The sequence below is a fragment of the Ursus americanus genome, chromosome 7, assembly GCF_024610735.1.
Source record: "Ursus americanus isolate L20-20 chromosome 7, mUrsAme1.1.p, whole genome shotgun sequence".
Taxonomy (NCBI): domain Eukaryota; kingdom Metazoa; phylum Chordata; class Mammalia; order Carnivora; family Ursidae; genus Ursus; species Ursus americanus.
In genome coordinates, this window is record NC_142133.1 from 13,606,254 (window position 1) to 13,620,609 (window position 14,356).

General features: G+C 42.0%; 1 protein-coding gene and 1 long non-coding RNA gene across 6 annotated transcripts in view; one reads left to right on the plus strand and one right to left on the minus strand.

The window, feature by feature from the left end:
- The window catches only part of LRPPRC (leucine rich pentatricopeptide repeat containing), a 106,113-nt gene extending 101,596 nt beyond the window's left edge, over nt 1–4,517 (minus strand). For both annotated transcript variants that reach the window (XM_087863360.1, XM_045771856.2), the window contains exon 1: nt 4,327–4,517. In XM_087863360.1, coding sequence (XP_087719486.1) covers nt 4,327–4,475 — 149 coding nt within the window. In that variant the 5' untranslated portion in view covers nt 4,476–4,517. The remainder of the gene's footprint in view (nt 1–4,326) is intronic.
- A 309-nt stretch (nt 4,518–4,826) lies between these two features.
- Nucleotides 4,827–14,356, plus strand: part of LOC123775978 (uncharacterized) — a 59,476-nt gene continuing 49,946 nt past the window's right edge. For all 4 annotated transcript variants that reach the window (XR_015725159.1, XR_006775226.2, XR_006775225.2 and 1 more), the window contains exons 1-2: nt 4,827–5,274; nt 9,054–9,151. This is a non-coding gene — a long non-coding RNA (uncharacterized LOC123775978). The remainder of the gene's footprint in view (nt 5,275–9,053; nt 9,152–14,356) is intronic.

Genomic DNA, 14,356 nt, shown 5'->3' on the forward strand with positions numbered 1-14,356 from the left:
TTTGCCCTTCAAACTCCCCACAGAGGATAAAGGAAGAGCTGGTTTTTAAGAAAAATTTGTTTAAAAAAAAGAAAAAAGTACTGAAATGGGAAATGAGGAGCAAGACTAAAGAATACAGAAGTATATACTTTCTGGTGCTTCAAATTTGAAAATAAATTAATAAATTATAAAATTTCACTCAATAATTCTCATCTGTCTTTCACAGGACATTCCTGGAAATCAAGACCGGGGTGAATTTGTGGAGGTTCACTGCACTGTAGGCTGGATTACATATCCCTTCAAATGTCTTTGCATCTCACGATATTCCTTCCTCAATGTCTAAGATTTTCGCTGATTTACTCAAAAAATATTTTACACCTACTACGTGCCACAAAGTCAGATACCAGGAGAAGCAAAAAGAAAAAGACAAAAATCGCTGCCTTCAAGGAACGTACAGCCAGGTTTGGAGTGCTATTTGGTACACATGTAATCATGCTAATGGATGCTTAGTGATTCAGGATCTGAGAAAAAGCACAAAAGAGGAGTGGTCAAATGGGAGAGGCAATCAAGATTTAACAGAGAAAAGGAACACCTGGGTAGGAGGAAGGGGCGACACATCCCAAGAGTAAACACCACATTCAAAGGCAAAGAGATGTGCAACATGGCCCCTCAGAGCCTTGGGGTATCTTTACCATCTGGGGCTTGTTAGAAATGCGGAATCTGTTTCCCTGTCCAGACCTACAAAATCAGAATCTACATTTTTTTTTAAAGATTTTATTTATTTGACAGAGATAGAGACGGCCAGCAAGAGAGGGAACACAAGCAGGGGGAGTGGGAGAGGAAGAAGCAGGCTTCCAGCGAAGGAGCCTGATGTGGGGCTCGATCCCAGAATGCCGGGATCACGCCCTGAGCCAAAGGCAGACGCTTAACAACTGCGCCACCCAGGCGCCCCCAGAATCTACATTTTTAACATCCCCAAGGAATTCTCATGCTCCTTAAAAAGCCCTGCTGTAAAGGCCTCAGAAGTAGTAGTTTGGTACAGCTAGAATACAGGATGCCATGGAAAGGAACTCATAAGAAGTGAGGCTCCACAGGCATCTCCAGGTCATGAAGCACCCTATCCTGGAACCAACGGAAGCCATCACGGTATCTAATTCTAAGTAGGAAAATGACATGAAGGTATGGCAGTTTCAAAGAGAGTAGGGCATAACATGAGGGTTGAAGAAGAGGGATTCATTCTAGATGGAGTAAATCTAGCAGAACCGAATATTTGTATAATCAATACATAGGGGGTGAGTTGGGTCAGGGAGGTGTCGATGAAATAAGAATGAGAACTCTCTAGGAAGCAGACAGAAATGGCAGCATTCACTAAAACAGGGAACACACAAGGAACAGATATGAGAGGAAAGATGAGTCCCACTTGAGATGTGATGGGTTTGAAGCACCTGTAGTTCAACCAGTGGAGGTGTCTAGTAAATGGTCTCTATCCAGGAAGAGAAATAAAGCCATTATCAGATAGGCAGGAAGAGGCTGATGCCCTGAATATGAATGAACTCGCCCACAGTGGATGAAACATAAGGACTAAAGACAAACTCCCCCCAACACATCAACATTTAATAAATGAACAGAAGAAAAAGGAAGTAACAAAGCACATGAGAAAAATCCTAAAGAGAAGAGAATCATGAAAGACTGGTGTCATCAATGCCAAGCAAAGGTCTCATGAAGGGAGAAATGGGAGACAGAATAACATGCCAGAGCTCACGGCCTTAAAAGTGGATTTAGTAATTAAGAGGTCCCCTGGGAAAAGTAAATGAAATAAACTTTCATCTACACATACATGATTATAGATAGATACATACATACAAATATCCACACACAAAGGACACATACATCTCAATGGCTCTCTGTAGGTGATAGAATTAAGGATAACTTTTTTGTTTTATTTATTTATCTATCTATTTAAGATTTTAATTTTAAAGACTCTCTGCACCCAACGTGGGGCTCAAACTCACAACCCCAAGATCAAGAGCCTCACACTCCATTGACTGAGCCAGCAAGGCACCTAAGGGTGATTTTTAATTTATTACAATGCCCTGCGTATTTGCAATTGCTCCTCAAGGAACAGGAGATTTATAATTTAAAAATATAAAATAGGGGCACCTGGGTGGCTCGGTCAGTTAAGTGACTGACTCTTGATCTCTGTTCAGGTCTCGATCTCACAGTTGCAAGTTCAAGCCCTGTGCTGGGCACGACACCAGGTGTGAAACGTACTTATATAAATAAATACAGTAAAATAAAAATATACAATAAAAATTAATAAATAAAACAACGATGGCTTTTGCCAGTAGTGAGACTGCAGTGGGTGGAAGCGTGAATATGAAGTGAGGAAATAAAGGAAAAAGGAATAGGGTCAGGGGAAGGGAAACTGGTAAGCATCTATAGGTAAGTCCAGAGTTCTAGGAAAGGGTCTGTTTTTCAGGTGGGAAAGATCTGGGCATGCTTGCAGGCTGTGGGATAGGAGACTGTATAAAAGGACTGTTAAGAGTGGAAGAGAAAGAGGGAATACTCTCGTTGCTTGTTATGAGCTGAGCACACAGTTGTGAGCAAGACAAAGTTCTGCTCTTATGCAATTCACTTTTTCTACTAAGAAAACAAACAAAAAAGCAGATTAATATTGGACAAGTCAGACATAGTATGATAAAACTAAAATAGGGTAGTGTTTACATTGAGTGCCGAGGTAAGGCTTCTCCGAAGAAAGAGCGTTTAAGTTGAATCCTGAATGACAAGAAATCGGCCTCGCAAAGAGAGAAAGGCCCTGTTAACTCTACTTTACAAATCATGAAATTGAGGATCAAAGAGCTTAGGTAAGATTATGTACCAAATAAATGGAATCCAGGTCTGATGAACACCCCGACCAATATCCTTTCTACTAGATTCTGTTCTACTGTTTTCCTCAAATGCAACAGTGAAGATGAAAGATACCATCGACCCTCCTCTGGCCTCAGAGGGATAGTTAAGGACGGAAAAAAAAAAAAAGAGTAACTGGCACAACTTCCTCCAAATAAAAGTCTCTGAAAGCTGAGAAAGCAGAGGCATGGCTCCTGAAGGTTAACTGTTCAGGCCTAATAACAAAATCCAGGCAGGCCGTAAGCTACAAGTAGGCTACATTCCAAAGATCTATAACTGAGCTGTTAAGAAGTCGTAAAAATGTTTCCTCCATATAATTTTATGCAGAGAGTAGGTTTCCAGGCTGTTCCACAAAGATCCATGTAATCATGGTTATTACCATTATTATAACTAATAAAGCACTTACTAAGTACCAGGCCTTATGCTAAGTGCTTTTTATAGATAATCTCATGCAGTACTACCAACGCTATTACCACTCCATCTAACTAAGGAAACTGAGGCCTAGAAATGTTAAGTAACTTGTCCAAAGGCAAATCCTCAGCTCTTAGTCCTAAACTGTCTCCCAAAGTACCTTTATTTATAAACAGTATTTCAAAATCATTTTTCTCCAATTCTAAAACCTCAGTGCCCATCTCCCCTTCTCAGATGGTCAGAATACTACTCCAATACTTTTTCATCAAACTTCCTTACCCCCTCTCCAAGTCTATGACAGACCTATTTCCTAGTAAACCTCAATCCATGAAAGCATTTATTCACACATTTGACACCACTGATCCCTTGGCATTCTTATATCCCCACGAAGTGCCTTGTACGTGTTCACTTACTCACTCACTGATACTTACAGAGCCCTACTGTGACAATTCCCAACTCATACCGCACACTTGTAATTATCGAAGAAAACTCCACTCCAGAATATACGGGCAAAAGCCCAAGCTGATGATAACTAAACGTCCCTCTCTAAACTAACCCTAGCTCACCCCAAATTCCCAACCTATCCCTCCCAGCCCCAAAACATAAACCTCTCAAAATCTAAGTTCTAGCTGGTTACTGATCACCGATAATGCTTGCACGTGGGACGGCACCCAAGCCGGTCAGTCCTATGGAGAAGAGTAACACCTGATCCCAGCAGCAGCCTACAAGCCCTCCCACCCCAAGCTTAACAAATCGCCGGTAGCCCGAGGACAGGAAGACCCAGTCCCAGGCAAGAGCAGAATCCACGCCGGAAGCAAACCTAGCACACGGCCATGACCTTCTGAAGTCGACTGACCCTATCACCCAAAAACTTCTGCTAGGGAGCGGGGTCCGAGACCCCGGGACGTTTGGCCCCACGGCGGCGAAAAGGGCACGGAGGGAGACAGGGGGGCCCGGCCCCCGCCAGCATCACGACCCCGGGGGACGCCCGCGCTGCAAACCGGCAAAGGGTAGAGCGTAGGCACTCACCCGGCGACGGGCCCGGCGCGGGCGGCGGGCAGACAAGGAGAAGCGTGCGACCGGCTCAGGCCGCCTGCGAGGAGGCGCAGGGAGAGCGGGAGGCGCGGGGCCGCCCCGGCTCGGAGGAGCCAGCGTGCTGGTCTCAGTAAGGCCGCCATGGCTCGGCCGTCCCCACCGCAGGATGCACGCTGGGCAAGAAGGACGGGGGAGCACGTGACCGCGGGGTCGCCCGGCGCGGAAGAGACCAAAGGCTGGGCGCGCCAGACGTAGGGGGAGCCACGCGTTGTTTCAGCTTGGAAGATAGACAAACTGATTTGTCTGAGGACATATGAGCCCCATGCGATGTGTTAATGATAATGTGACGTAACTGATTATTTGAGGTAGCTTCTCTTTTCGTTTTCTATCCTTCCTCTCAGCATGCTCAGTGCCTTCCCCCCCCTTCACTTTTCAGTTGGTAGAGTCAGAAGAGGTCGACTCCTCCCAGGTTAGCGCAGGGGCTTGCGGGGGGCCAACTAGCAAGGACACCCGGGAAGTCTCGAGAGGAGCCAACTATGAGGGTCCCAGCGTGTGGGACGAGTCGCGGGCGTGCGCATCGGATGTTGTCGCAGGCATTCAGCGGGATCCGCTCAGCGCCAAAGTTGCCGCGCGGATGGGGACGTCCTGATAGGAAAGCTCTGAGAAGTGTGGGACTGAAAAAACGTTGAGGACCTTTGCACTGTGCTAGGGGCCTCCAAGGTTAAATAGGATGTGATTTGTGTTCCTGGGGCTTAAGGACAGTGTAGAAGAATACGTAGGCTTACGTAGGTCCAAGCCTAAGTCCTTAAGCAGGCAGTGCCTCGCTTTATGACATAGGTGGATGCTAACCAAGGTCGTATAGTTTTAAAGCTGGAACTGAATTCATTATCTTCCCCAGCTCCCACCCCGCTTCTTCGTTCAGTAAATGCACCAGCATCGGAGGTAAGATAACGTTAGAAATGAGTCCGGAGCCAAATCTGGGGAAAAACCGGTGGCCCTTGCGTTCACAAGGTTTATAGTCTGGAAGGGTTCCCTGTGTCCACGTGGGAAGCCGGGAACCGGCTTCCACTCCCTCTTCACCTCGCTGTATCCTACCCATTGCCAGGTGAACACTCAGAAGTATTCTCTGGAAGCCCTCCATGGTAATTCCCAGTGTGGCTGTTTATCCACTCAATATCCAGCTCCTTGACAGCAGGGACTGACCTTTTCTTGTAGCTGAACACCTACCCAGTGCCAGGCACACAGTAGGTTGCATTAAACATTTACTGAGTAAATGAGCATTTTGAGGTTATCTAGTTTCTCTCTCCTTTGAGAGATGAGGAAAAGGAGATCCAGAAAAAGTTAAATGATTTATGCTGGGTTATAGAACTAGGCATTAGTAGTATAATTTATTAATTCACTCACTCAACACTGATTTATTGAACACCTATTCAGTGTCAGGCACTGTTTGAGATGAGAGTCCCGCAGAGAACAAGCAGGTGGAGTCTGGACTCTGATTAAGGGCTCCAAAGTTTAGTTTGGGAAGACAGATAACTGTCATGTAAAATAAATCAGGATAAAGAGATTGAAGGTGGCATGTTCAGCCCCTTCAAAGAACAGCAAGGAGGACCATGTGGTTTAGAGGAAAGAGTAAGTCAGAGAGGGGAAGGAGGGCCGGGAAAGTCTGAGGTAATTGGGGGCCAGATTATGCAGATTATTGTAGGCTGCTGTAAGGACTTTGATTTTTATTTAGAAAGAGATGGGAAACCATTGGAAAGCTTGGTGTTTTGCTGTGGTATGAATCTATTTACATTTTTAAAGAATCAGTGGCTGCTGTTTGGAGAGGTGATTTTAAGGGAATAAAGGTAAATAAAAGAAGGGAGACTAGTCAGGATGCTTTTGGAATAATCTAGGCTAGCCGTGGTAGTGGCTTGAATTAGTGGGGTACAGGTAGGATAATGGGAAAGGGTCAGGTTCTCGCTTTATTTAAATAGTAGGACAAAGAGGGAATTGTTCATAGATTGACTGTGGCATATGAGTCGAGGATATTTCCAAATATCCTGGGGCCTGAGCAATTAGAAAGATAGAGGTGGCACTGATTAAAATGGAAACTATTGAGGGAAGAGCAGATTTAAAAGGTGAATCAAAAGTGATCTTACGGAATATGAAGCTTGAGGTGCCTGTTAGACATCCAAATATCAGGTTTCAGTAGGGGGTTTTGCTCTAAGATGTGTAAGTCTGGAGTTCAGAGCAAGAGATACATGTGGGCGTCTGCAACCTATACCTAATATTTGAAGCCATGGAAATGGATGAAAGCACCAAGGAAGAAAATATAGAGGAGGGATGAGGTTTAAGGACTGAGGCTTGTGACATTTCAATATTTAGAGGATGCAAAGATGAGAATCCAACACAGGAAGCTGAGAAAGAATAGCCAGAGAGGTAAGAGGAGAGCTGAGAGAGAGACAGGTGAGATCCCAAGTAACGGAGAGGCAAGTCTTTCAAGAAGGGTGTTATGAACCATGGAAAATGCTGCTGTTTGTTCTGGTAAAATGAGCACTCAACATTGACCATAGGATTTGGCAACACAGAGGTCCCTGGTGATGTTGAGCAACATTATGGTGACCTGTTGAGTCAAAAGTTAGACCAAAGTTAAGTTTAAGAATACATGAAGGAAGGGAAAGTGGTTACAGGGAGTGTAGACAATATTTTGAGGAATGTAACTATGAAGGAGGGAGCAGAGAAACGGGTGGTATCTAGAAGGGGTGCGGGGTCAAGGGAGGTTAATTATTTTTTAAGATGGAAGAAATAATAGCATGTTTGATGCTGACAAAAGTCATCTGTATGTAACTATTTAAGTTAATTTAAACTTTTACAAATTTAGTTCCTCAGTGATTAACCACATTTCAGGTACTCAATAGCCACAAGTGGCTAGTAGCTACCATATTGAACAATGTGGACAGAGAACATTTCCACCATCATAGAAATTCTGTTGGATAGGGCTGCAGTAGGGAGTGAAAATTTGATAATGCGTGAGAAAGAGAATGAGTCATTGAGGAGGCAAGGGGGAATAGGATCCAGCAGAAAGTGAAGGCGTTGGCTTTAGATAAGAATCTAGACAGTCCCCTGTTGTCACAGAAGGAAAGATAAGGTATACGGTTACAGATGCAAAAAGGCTGGTAGAGGTAGTGGTGAGAATGAGTGGATGTTCTCCTAATTGTTTCTAGCCCTGAAACCCTTCATTCCTAACCGACGTTCTCTATGTTGCTGTACCAGGCTTCCTCTTTTTTTTTTTTTTAAGATTTTATTTAATTTGTTTGTCAGAGAGAGACAGCAAGAGAGGGAATACAAGCAAGGGGAGTATGAGAGGGAAAAGCAGGCTTCCCACCGAGCAGGGAGCCCGATGCGGGGCTCGATCCCAGGACTCTGGGATCATGACCTGAGCCGAAGGCAGACGCTTAATGGCTGAGCCACCCAGGCGCCCCAGGCTTCTTAAAGTATGAAACAACTACTGATGAAATTTGTCTAGGCATTCATTCATTTATGCACTCTTAAACGCATTCATTATTTTTTGAACACCCCTAAAATCTGCCAGGCAGCAAGTTAAGTGCTAGAAAAACTACGATGAACAAAAACAGAAGTGGTCCTTATAGTTAGGGAGCTTGTATCCCAGAGGACAAGGCAGATATTAATCAAATAATCACACAAAATAAGTTACACACTGAAACGAGTTCTGAGGGAAAGAGACATGTTTCCATGAGACAGTGTATACCTCACCAGGGAGTCAAAAAGATTCCCAGGGAAAGGATCGTTAGGTTGTGGTCTGAAGAATGAATAGTTAACACATGCAAAGTGCATGCACACACGTGTGTGTCTGTGTGTTTTGTACATGTGTATAAGAGGGAAAGAGTGGGGTTTGCTTGTTTTTCAGTTCAGACTTCCCAAATCGTCCAATTTCTTTAGACTACAGAAGCTGTGACAAAGTGGAAGAGAAGTCCAAGTTGATCATCCATGGTTTCTCCCTTAGTTTATTCTGAACTATGAAGTGGATTCAAATGTTGGTTAAAAAATTGGGAGTCCCATAGCCTCTGGATAGAATCTTATTGGAAAGACAGTTTAGATGCTGGACTTTGCAAATGTACTTAACTACTTGGTTTCCTTATGTGTAACGCTAGTGAAACTCTTCCTCCCAAGATTTTTTGGGAGTATTAGATAAAATAAGTCAAGTTCTTACAGTACCAGGCACATAGGAAGCTCTGAAAAATGATGCAGCTACCATTATTGTTGTTGCTGCTTTTCATGATCTAGTCTAAACCTCATGAATTTGGGTTCTTCTCTGGTCTCTTCTTGGAGTCTGATTTTTTCTGACACTGCCTAAAAACCTATAGCTAGTGTCTCAAACTCCTCAAAACTTAGCATAAGCAAAGCACAGAGCAAGTTAAATCACAGGGCAAAGAAGTTATACATGATACACTTAAAGAACTTAATTTATACAGTGGTTTATACCATATTGTATCCAGATAACCATTACCAAAGGCAGTGTGATGAGTGCCACAAAGAAGAGGCAAACCAAGTGACAGCTGGGCAGGAGAACAGAAAAAGGTTCCATGACTCTTAAGCCCTTGGAGGCAGGGAAAGACGTGAAATAGTAAGCATGGTGGTGAGGGGAGTTCTAGGCAAAGGGAACAGCAGAAGCAAAGATACAGAGCTCTCCTTCCTGACATATATCCTTCCTTAAACTGCAGAATGTGTTTTTGGAGACTGAAATCTGCCCAGAGCCTATGGAGTAGAGGAGAAGATCACTAAACCAGTGGCTTTCACACTTCGGTGACTGTGACCAGTGGTAAGAAAATACATTTTATAAATGACACAAATACACACATACGAAAAGAAATGTCATAAAACAGTAACGAGCCCTACTACGTGTGATGCCCATGGATATTCAGTATCTATTCTTCTATTTCACTTTTTTTTTTAAATGCTGATTGATCCTGGGGCACCTGGGTGGCTCAGTAGGTTGAGCATCTGCCTTCAGCTCAGGTGGTGATCCCCAGGGTCCTGGGATCGATCCCCGCATGGAGCTCCCTGCTCCCTGCTCAGCCAGGAGCCTGCTTCTCTCTCTCCCCGCGACTCTCTCCCCGCTTGTGCTCTCTCACACACACACTGTCTCCCTCTCTGTCTCTCTCTCTCAGATTAATGAAATCTTTTAAAAATAAATAAATAAAATAAAATGCTGACCGATCCTAATTCGAACAAACTAGTTGTAAGGAAACATTTTTTAGACACCTGAAATGTATTGCACAATACCAGGAATTATGGCTCACTTTTTTAGGTGTGACAATGGGCTATTTGGTGATGCGATAAAATATGTGACAGTATCTTGATAATCATGGAATATTGGTGATTTTACTGTTCTCTCTACTTTTGTATGTATATGAATGTTCATAAAGAAAAAGCTGAAATGCTGATTGTGTTTTGATTTCACGATACTCATTAATGTAGCATAACTAGAAGTTTGAAAAGCACTGTACTCAATCATGTCAATGTAAATGCAAAGTAAACAGCACCCAGCAGGCAAATGTACCTGTGAGAGCTGGAGACTGTTCATAGGAGCGACAGGGTTGATTGACTTCTTCAGCAGCTAGTTGTTTATACATCAAAACTTGCTGTTGTTCCTAAATCATTTTTTAAATAATTTTACACGTCATATGAAATATCTGAGATTGTAGCCATTATATTTCTGAGACAAAGATTTTCATTTAAGACCAAAGTGGTGGTCAGAAAAATAAAGACCAAAGTGATGGGGTTTTTTTAAAGCTTTTTTCTTTATTAGTTTCAAAGGTAGAATTTGGTGATTCATCAGTTGCATATAACACCCAGTGTTCCTTACATCACGTTCCCTCCTTAATGTCCGTCACACAATTATCCCATGCCCCCACCCACCTCCCCTCCAGCAACCCTCAGTTTGTTTCCTAGAGTTGAGTGTCTCTTATGGTTTGCCTCCCTCTCAATTTTTGTCTCATTTTATTTTTCCTTCTCTTCCCCTATGTTCATCAGTTTTGTTTCTTGAATTCCACATATAAGTGAAATCATATAGTATTTGTCTTTCTCTTACTGACTTATTTCACTTAGCCTAATACCCTGTAGTTCTATCCACGTCATTGTAAATGGCAAGATTTCATTCTTTTTGGTGGCTGAGTAATATTCCATTGTGCATACATACCACATCTTCTTTATTCATTCATCTGTCAGTGGACATCTGGGCTCTTTCCATATTTTGGCTATGGTGGGTACTGTTGCTATAAACATTGGGGTGCAGGTGCCCCTTCGAATCACTATGTTTGTATCCTTTGGATAAATACCTAGTAGTGTAATTGCTGGATCATAGGGTAGCTCTGTTTTTAACTTTTTGAGGAACCTCCATACTGTTTTCCAGAGTGGCTGTTGGTGGTGTTTTGTTGGTTTGTTTGGCTTTTTTTTAAGGAAACATTTATCTTCAAAATTTGAGCTGAAAGTATGGTATTCAACACCGTAAATGGAAAATTTACAAGGCAATGGACATTAATCTCTTTTTTACTTTGGTCAATTAAACTTTTTTTTTTTTTTTTTTTGGCCTCATAACAACTTGTGATGGATCCCAAAGGATCAGAAAATAGTACTGATCATTCCTACTTGTGTTGGCCTTTTTGGAGTCTCCTCCAGTTTTCACACAAATGTACTCAAAATAGTGGGAGCAAAGAACCAAGTGATTGTCTCGAGTTTAAAAGCCTATTTTGCTTAAAAGCCTTAACATATTTTAAGCAGCAGATTTAATGTTTAGTTATGATTGTATTTTCTCTTAAGGGCTGATGAATCAAGGGCTTCCTCCATCTGTGACTACATTTTTCATATCCAAATTTATTCATGTGTGTAATTCACAATTATTCAAAAAATATTCTGCTCAGACCTTTATTTGTACATAGCCCCCAGATTCTCATTATAAGTGGAGGTCTAATTTGTCGTTGTTACACCCTTCAGCAACACTTCTGTCAAATAATAATTCTTTCATAAGCGCACAAACCAGGAAGACAGATGCAAGGTCATTTACTATAAGAAAGTAACCAGCACTGGCAACAAGGGGTTGTTGCTGATATTTTCCCGGTGTTGCCATGTGTGAAGGCTGAAAGTTTATGTGTTTCCCACAGGGCAGATAGTGTCTGGATAAATCAATACAGAAAAGTACTCAAACATAATTGGCATTTCAGTGTACTATAAACTGAGTCCCTTCAAGACAGAAACCAGTTATAATCCTTGCAACAGCCAAGAATAAACTTTAGGAAATCTTTATTAACAGTCATTGCTAATTCCTAAAATGTGTCATGGGTCTTTTAAATTTCCTGGGTAATTGGAGTTTTTTGTTTGTATTGTTTTTAGGGAACTAGAAAATGTATTTAATATTCTTAGAGCAATAGATAATATGGAGTTTTTGTTTTAGCTTGTGTCTCTCTAAGGGTTGAAAAATAATTTACATTTTAAAAGTTGGACACTTTTGGGGCTCCTGGCTGGCTCAGTCAGAAGACCATGTGACTCTTGATCTTGGGTGCTGAGTTCAAGCCCCACATTGGGTGAAGAGATTACTTAAATAAATAAATAAATAAATAAATAAATAAAACTTTTTTTAAAAAGTTGGACAGTTTTATGCAACTTGCTTTCCAATAATTTCAGTTTAATTTGGAGGTAATAGCATTTACCTGGGCTCAGTAAAGAATATATGGATTTTCCATTGCATTAAGTTGCAAAGACACTGGTATGGCTCTTGTTCTTGGCTCTCCATCTTGCTTTCCAGGCCTGTGTGGGAGAAATGCAAGTGGCCTGGAAATATGTTACCCTGGGGTGCCCAGGTGGCTCGGTCGTTAGGCATCTGCCTTCAACTCAGGTCATGATCCCAGGGTCCTGGAATCAAGCCCCGCATTGGGCTCCCTGCTCAGCAGGGAGCCTGCTTCTCCTTCTGCCTGCTGCTCCCCTGGTCATGCTTGCTTGCTTGTGCACCTCTTTCTCTCTCGTCAAATAAACAAATAAAATAAAATAAATATGTTACACAAAGCAGGATTTAGAAACAATTCGTGTCTTTAGGTTGTCTCCCACTGAAGAGTAAGTGTGTTTTCAGTCAAGTGTGGGACAGTTGAATCATGTTAGATTAAAGCATTTTTTGAATTATGTATGGGGAAGCACCTGGGTGGTGCAGTCGGTTGAGTGTCTGACTTTTGGTTTCTACTCAGGTCATAATCTCAGGGTGGTGAGATAGAGACCCGTGTCAGGCTCCATTCAGTACAGGGTCTGCTAAGGCTCTCTCTCCCTCTCCCTTTGTCCCTCCCCTTGCCCCGTGCGTGCGTACTTTCTCTCTCTCTCTCTCTCTAAAATAAATAAATCTTTTTTCAAAAATGAATTATATATGGGAAGAAAGTTATGTGTTTATCACTGCATGTTAGAAGGATTTTTTAGTCAGCAGTTTGTTTTGGGTTGGTCTGCAGTATTTCCCAAATATACATACTTTTGATTTCTGATACCATCCCCCACTTCTGTTCACCAGATGAGCGCATGACCAAGGCCTAGCCCATGAGACAATCCCATCCTTTTGGCTAGAGTGATTGTTTTGGGGACCCAAAATAAGGCATAATTGACATAATTCGTTGAATTTTACTAACTGTGGCTAGTAGAAGAAATACGTAATCCCAGAGTCATCAGCCATGAGGATGTGAATCAGTAGTTGCTGGGAGCCATTCTTCCTGCCCCATGAAGACATCTAGGGTATTCAGTAGAGAATGAGAATGTGTAGAGAAGCAGAGCCAAGGACTGGAGAGAGGCCTGATGACTTCATTGGTGTTTCTATATCCAGTTGAGCTTGAAGACAAATTTACCCTTGGACTTCCCAATTATTTGAGCCAACAAATCGGCTTTGTACTTAAGCTAATTTGAGGGGTTTTTGCTGTTGCACTAATTAAAGGCTCTCCTTAATGTTGAGTTTGGATAGGATCATGATTCTTTAACAGCATGCTTCCTCTAAACATGAATGTTTATTCTTTTTTATTATTTAAATGTCTTAATTCTCTGTGTTCTCATCATTTCTTTTATCATTTTGTTGATTATAAATTCATTACATTTAAAAAAAAAAGCACTGAAAATGCCAAAAGAATAAAATATAACCAAGCTATCCTTCAAAGTTTCAAAAAAGGAACAAATCAAGGACGACTGATTTTTTTTTTAAATCAGATATACTCCCAAGTTGAAACTAACACATCAAAAATATTCCACAGCTAAATAGTGCAAGAGGTTGAGAAGAAATACCCTAAAGCAGAAGTGGAATTGCCTATTGGCCAAGTGGCTTGGAAAGAAGACTTTCCAAAAAAAATCTAGATTAAATTCTACACTACACGCTACCACCATCTCCCCAGATATAATTAGGTGCTCTAGGGGGTGTAGTTTCTTCAACTTCTGCAGATCCTACAACATACATATTTTGCATAAACTTCCCAGGTGATTCTGATGCACACCAAACTATAAATGTATTAAGTGAATTACATCAATTAACTCATTTAACATTCATAATGGTTCTATCATACGGATTCTGTTATCAACTACATTTTTAAAATGAGGAAACTGAGGCACAGAAAGGCTAAGTTGCCTGATATCCCACAGTGACTCAGTGGTTGAACCAGGTTTGAGAACCACGCAGGCTGGTTCCAAAGCCAGTTATTTAACCACTACCCTGTACTGCTTTGAAATAATGCCCGTCATGGCAATAATTGTGACAATTGCAGGCAGGCCAGAGGGAGAAATGTTTGGATTCATTTGGGGTCTTCTGCCTCCCAGGAACTATTCGACCCCAGTCAACACTAGTTTCTCTCATTTCTGACCTTCTTAGACTCAACTTAAAATCAGCATCAAATTCTATCCTCCCTTTGTCCTGTTATCTTGCCTTCTCAACCATAACAGAAATTGACTTAGTGGGGTGCCTGGCTGGTCCAGTCAGTAGAGCATGCAACTCTTGATCTCAGGGTCACGAGTTCAC